Source organism: Aptenodytes forsteri, unplaced genomic scaffold (genome assembly GCF_000699145.1).
Source record: "Aptenodytes forsteri isolate BGI_AS27 unplaced genomic scaffold, ASM69914v1 Scaffold54, whole genome shotgun sequence".
Taxonomy (NCBI): domain Eukaryota; kingdom Metazoa; phylum Chordata; class Aves; order Sphenisciformes; family Spheniscidae; genus Aptenodytes; species Aptenodytes forsteri.
The window spans coordinates 14,491,686-14,499,869 of NW_008796044.1; the positions used below are offsets into that span (position 1 = coordinate 14,491,686).

The 8,184-nt window shown below is 53.6% G+C and overlaps 1 protein-coding gene across 1 annotated transcript; it reads right to left on the reverse strand.

The window, feature by feature from the left end:
- Positions 1-544: 544 nt before the first annotated feature.
- Positions 545-4,155, reverse strand: WNT8A (Wnt family member 8A). The gene is made up of 6 exons (XM_009285890.1): positions 4,085-4,155; positions 3,962-3,995; positions 3,610-3,748; positions 2,505-2,630; positions 2,239-2,381; positions 545-1,203 (listed from the first exon to the last, which is right to left on the reverse strand). The coding sequence occupies exons 1-6, from the start codon at positions 4,153-4,155 to the stop codon at positions 637-639; spliced, it is 1,080 nt and encodes a 359-aa protein (XP_009284165.1). The 3' UTR covers positions 545-636.
- Positions 4,156-8,184: the final 4,029 nt, after the last annotated feature.

Below are 8,184 nucleotides of genomic sequence, written 5' to 3' on the forward strand. Positions count from 1 at the left end.
GGGGGGGGGCTAGATATGAAATCTGTAAACACTGGCTTGAAACCCATCAAAGCCCTCAAAAAGCTGCAGTCATTGTAATACACACCACGACGCTGCAAAGCCCCCTCTAGCATCAGAAAGTGCATAAAGTTTTCCACTAGAAATACTGCCGAGCAGCTGCTGTGCATGAACCGCTGGGCCGGGGGTGCCCCAGTTGTGGTGCCCGCGGCTGCCCAGCGGGACCTGCTTTTGGCCACAGTACCCGTCCCTGCCTCGCTTGCCACGGGGCTGGAGCCCCAGCGCTGGCCTCGGCTGACCCGCTGGATGTGGCACAAGGGGTTGAGCCCACCGAAAAAGTTAAATTCTTCCCTCTGTCCAATGCACAAATAAAGTGTCTCCCGAAAAGAAAGAAGCTACTGGTAAGTATTGAGGAAAGACCGTGGAAGCAAGAAGGACCGTGGCCCCTCAGCGCCCGCGCCTTGTGCTTCCTAATCTCACAGCATCCATCTGCAGGAGGCCCCATCGCCTTGTGCGATGCCCTGCTCAGCCCTCCGGACCCCGTAGCTCCCCGGGGACGCTCCTTCCCAACCCAGCTCTGCCGGTGGCTGCCGAGCCTGGGGACACCAAAGCGTCCTCCTCAGGCACCACGGCTGCCCTCTATCTCTTATGGCCCTTGTTCCTCCGCTTGATGTGGTTGGGGGCGGCGGCGGTGGTGTCGCGGCGGGCGCAGAAGTGTTTGGCCACCAGCTGCCGGCACTGCTCGCACCGCACCGTGCAGCACCAGTGGAACTTGCAGTTGCAGCTGGCCACCACCTCCGTCCTCCTCTCCTCCACGCGGAGACCACACTCGGTGCACAGCCGCCGGCAGCTCCTCTTCTCCCACTGCGAGAGGTTCTTGCCGGTCTGCAGGCACTCGCGGCCCTCGGTGCCGTGGTGGCCCAGGCTGGCATTCCTCGTGCAGTAGTCGGGAGAGTCCTCCAGGAAGACGAGCTCCGTGGCATGGACGTGGTGGAAGGTCTCTGCCGTGGCCCCGCGGCTGTCGGCGCTATTGCCGGCTCTCATCCGCCTCTTGTCCATCTCCAGCTTGTGGGCTTGGTCGTATTTTATCTTCAGGTAGTTCCCGATCTCGCGAAACTCGGCCAGCTGGAGCCAGCAGGTCTGGATGCTACAGCTGCCTGACACCCCATGGCACTTGCAGGCTCGCTTCATCGTGGCTTTCACAGCCTTGGTGGAAAAGGTGGAGAAATTAGGAGCAGCAGAGCATCGTTATTTAAATCCCCAAACCAGGCTCTACAGCATTTCTAATCTGGGGGGCAATGGGTCAAAAGTGGCTTGTGCTGGGCATGACTTCAGGTCCTTCCAAGACACGAGCTGATGCTCTTATTTCCGTTCCTGGAAAACATCCGTCCCTCTTTGCTAATTAAAAGGACAGAGATAACGAGTGGGCACAAACTAATGTCTCCAGCCCTTGCAGGAGCTGTTTCTCCAGGACAGGAAAAAAGCGCATTTGTCAGGTCATGCCCTTCTCACACCGTTCCAGTCTGCAGCTCACCTCGCTCATCAGAGCATCATCCCTCTCAGAGGTTTCATTCAAAATGTGTGAAACGGCTTCGGAATAATCATACCCAACCTCTCTGCATCTCCTCCAGGCCAAGCACTTCACAGATATTATCTGCCTATCTCCCTCTGGTATTTATAAGGTCGCAATCACTGGTATCTATGTGAGATTAAGCCTCGACACACCCTATGAGATAGGTATGTTAAGTGTTGCCGTCCTTGTTTTTACAAACAAGGAGGTTTGGCAAGATGCTGAGAGCCTCCGCTGGCCCAGGCGGGGAGCGGGGGGGCGAGTCTGGCAGCCGGCTTGCGAGCGGGGCCAGCTCACGCCTGGCTTCCCCGGCCAAATAGCTTGGAAATGCATACTGCAAGCAAGTAAGGTGGTTCTTGCTTTGTTTTACAGACCAGACAAGCTCTAGGTGAGTATAAAACCTGTGCATTTCTGAATAAGTGGTGTGTGCTAGTAGTTAACTGCATGACACGCAGCTGCAGAAGCTGGAAGTGGGAACAACTCTTACTGCAGTTCCTTGGGTTCAGGTTTAGGGCCAGATTCTGGCTGTATTTTTTTCCCCATGCAAACAGTACAGGGCCTAGATTGTCACAGAGGGCTGGAGACGGGGACGTGAACAGCCTACCAGACTCTCGGATTTTGTTTTCAATATAGACATCGTTATAATTATTATTATTATATATTTGACTTACAAGTCTCCCGACTTCATTGTTGTGCAGGTTAATCAGCGCGCGGGTATCGTGTCCTGTTTCCAAAGCATCCACAAAGAGCTTGGAAATCCTCTCCCCAAACTCCACGTTATCGCTGCATCCTCCCCAGACCCAGCCTCGGCCACCTGCAAGAGAGATGCACGCTAAGCGCAGAACCACCCCGTCGGGCCAAATTCTACCCCGAAATCCAGGGGGCTGCATGTGGGGACGGAGAGACGATGTCAGCCCGTCTTGAGATGGCAGCTCACCGACGCGGCTGTTCATGGATTCGTCACAGCCGCAGCTCTCGAAGTCTCCCATGCTACAGTTCCTGGTGAGGGTGTACATGACGCCGGCCGAGCTGATGGCGTGTACAAAGGACGTTTCCCGGGTAGCTGGGGGAGAGGGGAAAAAAAGCTGTCACATGCAAACATAGACATCGGTCCCGGTTTATTGGGAATGAAGCTCTCCCGCGCTGCAAAGGTGCAAGAAGGAAAAAAAAAAAAACCCAGTAGTTTGTGCAAAAGGTAAGGTGCTACAGAAGTGAAATGCTCGTGACTGGAGTCTCTTCAAGCTTCAGCGTCAAGGGTTTCAGTAATTTGGCATAATACTATGCAGGTGTCCATGCATGGGATGGAGTTTCTTGGCACCAGCAGGATCTTAAGGCAATGCCCCAGCCCTGCTCTGGCCAAGGTTAGTTATTACTCGCTTCGCCTGGCACTCGGTTCGTCTCTGTCCTTTCCTGCTCGGGGGGTATGTTCATGCTTTGATCTTGCCTGCTGGGGAAAATCGTCATTGATCTTGTTTCAGTCGGTGGTTGAACCTGTGCTAACAGCTGTCTGCACCCACACTTCTAATTTAGTTTCTTTTTTGGCTTTCCTAGCAGATTCAAATAGAGACGCTGCTCTGGGAAAAAAGAGATTTCTGCTTGTTGAAGCAGTCAGTATTCAAATATATCCACAACTTTCTTACGAAGACAGTTTCTTAGTGCACGTCTCTGGTTTCTCTCTCCGCCTCTCCTGCGCTTCTCCCCGTTGCACGCTCAGGGGCCTCTAGCATTGCGCTCCCTGGGATGCTGCACACAAAGTGACAGGAGCAAGCCCATGGAGCAGCACTGCGGGAAGGACCGAGCTCTAGCCTAGCACGGACAGAGATCCAGAGAGAGCCTGGGATTCCTAGAAAAATGTTAGCGCTATTTATTACATCCCATTAATACAGATGGAGAAAAACCACCATGGTATTTGTGACACAGAAACCCTTCTCCATCGGTCGGTTTCATTAGCAGCCCCAGCTCTCTCCAGAGCGCATCCCAGCTCGTACCCAAAGGCATCCCGGGTCGGGGATGCTGGTGCCGGCAGGTAAAGGCGCACTCACCGCTGCGGAGCCGGTTGTGGGTGGAGAGCTGCAGGGCGCTCTCGGGGCAGTTCCAGCGCTCCCACCCAAACTGGAACTTGCACTCCTCCATCCCGCTGTGCGCCCCGGCCGCCACGCTGCTGGAATATGTCAGGTAAGCCTGGCATGGGAAACAGCGGGGTTAAAACCCGCCGCGTTTTACCATTTATCAATGAAAACAGACATAAAGGGGTTGTGAGTCCTTTCCCTCATTACTCGGCAGGACTTGGAGCCGATATGCTCTGGGAAATCTGGTTCCTTGGAAAAGTACTATTTCCCATTTGCAAAACAAAATTGCTCTACTTAAATTCCTGACAGTCCGTGTGTTAGTTACCTTAGGTCCTGTCATCAGAAAGTTATTCACAGACCTGAAACAAAGAGAAGAAAATGAATCACAGTTTACCACAGGCTGAAGAGCATCCCTAAAAAATGCCCTTTCCACTGAGTTGGACCCTACCATGCTGCTGCGTGGAAAACGGCACTGTAGACCCCTGCGATGGAGAGAATGAGGAAGGTGCTTCTCTTCATGGCTGTCACAAGGAGCGGGGTTGGATCCCTTTCACTGATCCGTAGCTCTCCGCACCGCAGGTCCCCGAGTGAGCAGGGCCGCCTCCCTCCACTCCTTCCTAAGGTGAGCTATCGGGATGGAGGAAAGCTGCAGGAACCTACAGCCCTGATATTTATAAGGTGAAGTTGTGAATAGTCAAAACCCCCCATTCATTTGCTACCCAATGACTTAATGTGGTAAAAAAGCTCCCGCTCCAATGGGTGACAAGGAACCGCCTAAGGTTGCACTTCAAAAGGTGGCGCAGTGTCCCTGGGAGCGGGATGGTCTGAAGGAGAGCAAACTTCCCTAACAATGGGACACTTTTAACTCTCTTCCCCACCGCCAGCCATCCCTTTCTCTTGGCCCCAAGTCCGCTTGCCTTCTCCTTTTCATCCTCTGCTTGCCAGCGGAGGCTCAGTCCCTGCGTTCCTCCGAAATAACAAGCTGATGCATTTCTATAGTTCCCCTGCTATCTGCCTGCTCCCTCCTACGAGAACTCCCCAAGGAGTTTTAACAACCATTCTGTAAAGATCTATAGGGGATAGACCTCCCAGGTCTTCTTGATTTGAAGAGATGCATTTAACGGCGGGGCTTTTTTCCCTCCTCGCCTCTTTATGATGAAAGTTTCTGCATTTCCATCCTGATAACAGTGTGCATGGCTCGGGAGTGTTTGGAAATCTCTCTAATTTACGCGGCTGCAGCTTGGGAACACTGTGTGAATCATTTATGTGGTTTGCTCTGTGCTCCAACGCTGTAATTAGGGGAACAGTTTTCTGGGGTTAGCAGTTTCCCTATGGTGAAGGCTGCCGCAGCAAAAGCGCGGCTGCTTGCTGGCTCTGCAGGCAGGAGCGCTGCCCATACCCCCCGACCGAAGCGAGGGGCCTCCACCACCGCCGAGCCATTGGCTGTGCTCAGGAAAGGAAAATCCTTATCAGAGGAAACCCAAAAAAGCCTCTTAATAGTTATGGCCAATATCATTAAGGGCTGTAAAGAGCTGTAATGCTGCAGATGGAGCAACAGCGAGATGGTGTTCATGGAAACTTCTTGGTCCGTTTTCCTGTGGCTGAATGGTCCCAACCCGGGGCTGGCTCACCCTGGGCAGGGATCCTGCCTGCTGAGTGAGGCAGTGTGGGTGCTTAGCCCGAAAGCAGTGCCCTGCCATGTCATGCCGTGCCATGCCAGCAGTGCCAAGCAGCCCCCCCGGCTCTGCCAGGCACTGCCCCATGGCACACGGGCGCAGCATCTGCCCGGCGCTGGCTCCGTGGCAGGGCAGAGGTGCTGCCCTCCTCCTCCTCTCAGCTCCCCAGCTGACCCCTGGGTACACCCCTCTCCTGGTGTTAATCGCTGCTACCGCAAGGGGACTCGCGAAGGGGCTGCAAATGTGAGCTTCAAGGGAATGGGACCACGCTGCACGTGGCACCTGGGGGGCTGTGCCACGAGCAAAAGGGGCCACACGGGGATAAACCCCATCTTTGCACCCGGGCAAGCAGCCGCAGCCAGCAGCACTATGGTCAGGCAGGCGGCTGCACCTTAAACGCGTTTGCGAAGTACTTCGCTGTCTTGCCATGAAATGCATGAAAGCATTGCAAAGCCAGCAATCTGCCCTATGGTTTTACACGTCGCAGCGCTGGATGTCTGAAGCGCAGGTCTATCGGCTCAGGTCCCAGGCAGCTGGGGGGCTGTCACTCCTCTCTCTCCTTCCCAGGAGCAGGCAGACGAGCTCCTCGCTGTTCCTGGCTGCAGAAAGCGCAGGGACTCGCCCTGTCCTGCTGCCTGTCAGCATGTTAGCGAGCGAGAGGACAACCCTCTCCCTCCAGACCTGCGGAAGGGAAACCTGGAGTCAGTTGGGCAAAGCCGCAAACAACTGCAGCTGGAGGATTAAAATTGCAGATTAGTTGAAAAGCAGGGATGCAAAATACCTTCCAAATGAGCACAAAGCTGGGGTAGTCCTGCCAGCATGGCAAAACCCTCTGTGAGTCAGCATTTTAATCATTACCATCCCGAGCAGATCCTGCTTGTTATAGCTGTCAAAGGACAATTACTGGGAATAAAGTGTTTCCCATGTATCAGTCAAGTTCATTGATTAAAGCCCATGCATATGGTTTGGAAATCTGCTGTGCATTTTCTATATGCACGCAGGTCATTTTTGGGTTTGTGTCTGGCTGTCCCCGGGGGCATATTGATGTTTTTTGTTTTTTTTTCTTCTCTGAGAGAGCTTGTACAGCTAAAAAAATGTTGGCGTGTCTGCTATGTCAGTTCACACATGATATTCCTATCACACGCCAGAAGAATAACAGCATCTCTGGGCGTGAAGCTCTGCTGCGAGCAGTCGCTGCAGTTGGCAGGATCACACAGCTATTTGCCTGGGCTATTAAAAATGTCCCTTCCAATTAAAGTCACAGGGATCTTAAAAGTCACTGGCAATGTTGTCACTTACGCTAGCTGTCAGCAAACAAAGCAGCATGCTGGGACAAGCCTTCCCGTGCTGCTGCAGGTTTTTTCTGCATTTACAGCTCAGTCCCGGCGAGTGGGAGCCAGCGCTTCTGCGGGGTTATCCAGCCCGGCAGACCAATGGGACTGCAACGATCCCAGTCGTACCACTGCTGGACTTACCCACCTTAAGCAAAAGCAGACTTTGGTCTTGCTGTGTTAATAAATTTTGCACTTATAGAGCGCTTCATGCAATGTCCTTGCAGTAAAAGAAATTAAATATAGCTGTCTCTGTTTTACAGTTGGGTAAACTGAGGCACAGAGCCGGGCGGTCTTGGGATCTCAGAGTAAATCAGTGGAGAGTTGGACTGGGCGTAGCTGTTCGGAAGCTGATTTTAGTGCTTTGCTCCATACATCGCAGGGTGTGTGTGGGTGAAGCCTGGCCGGGCTCAGGAGGGCTGCAGCGGGACTGGGTGCTGCCCCGTCACCCATGGGAAGAGCCTGCAGGTCGCAGCCTGGGTCGCCTGAGCCGTAGGTCCCATCTGTGAAATGATGCTGAAGGAGTTTCTCTTTGGCTTTCCCGCTGCCTAGAAACTTGCTTTTGGTTTGGTCTTGGATGGGGGGGGAAAAAAAATCTGAAAGGAAAATTCTGTTGAATTTACCTGGTTACGCAGACAACTGTCAGTCGTTCTGGGCAGCCTCAGACCTCAAAGCGAGCCGCCAGCCGCCCGGTGTGGTGGCACTGCGGGAGTTTGCCTTGGCTCCATGCGCTGTTGCAGGGCAGGCTGTTTGGAAAGCGGTGTCCTGAATGTCAGCTGGAGCCCCTTGGCTTTACTGATAAAATGTTGATGCTTCATTGCTTATTTTCTTGCTACGTGACCAAACAGCCAGTGCTTTTCACGGGACGATCGAAATCCTGAAGTATTTTGGTATCTGTCCGAAGTCAAGAGGCAGTGATAGTACATACAGCCCCATGCACCCATAAAACCCTCTTCATATCAGAATATGGGTTTTAAGAGAAGGCAGACATGAGATAAATCGGTTTATATAAGTGCCACACACTCTGCCGGGCGGCGGGTCCCGCAGGGACGGGCGCTCGGCTTTTGGGGCAGCGAGCCTCACGGCTGTGGACAACAGGAAAATAAAGCACAGACCACTTGCTAAATTGCCCTCGGCAGGTGACACATTCAGACCCCTAGCGTCAAATCCTGCATTGCTGGCTTCGTTACAATAAAAATCCACCTGGGTAATTAGAAAGCCACCCCCTCGCTGGCGAGGCGGAGGATGTTTTATGGTGCTGTCCCGCACCGCTCGCCCCGGGAAGCTGCCCGAGCCCCCGCGGGTGATGCCACGTCCTTGGTCTGTACACAGCCAGCCGCTCAGCAAAGGGGACATGTCCCTTTGCTTCAAAATACTCCATCACTGCAGCCACGGGGCAATCCTCCTGCATGCTCAGCTCTACGCAGGAATTGGGTTTTTTTAAGTCTTCCCAACTTTCCCGTATTGGGGAAAATAGGTCCCCATCGCTCTGCCTGCTGCGCGGTCCCCCACGGCGGTTCCCAGCAGGACCCCAGACCCCA

What these genes read in the sequence shown, in the direction of transcription:
- WNT8A (XM_009285890.1), bottom strand. Translation starts at nt 4,155, where the DNA reads ATGAAGAGAAGCACCTTCCTCATTCTCTCCATCGCAGGGGTCTACAGT. An exon ending in TTCTGATGACAGGACCTAAG is followed by an intron (nt 3,749 to 3,961) that starts GTAACTAACACA and finishes TTCCCATGCCAG; the next exon opens with GCTTACCTGACATATTCCAG. An exon ending in ATCCATGAACAGCCGCGTCG is followed by an intron (nt 2,382 to 2,504) that starts GTGAGCTGCCAT and finishes TCTCTCTTGCAG; the next exon opens with GTGGCCGAGGCTGGGTCTGG.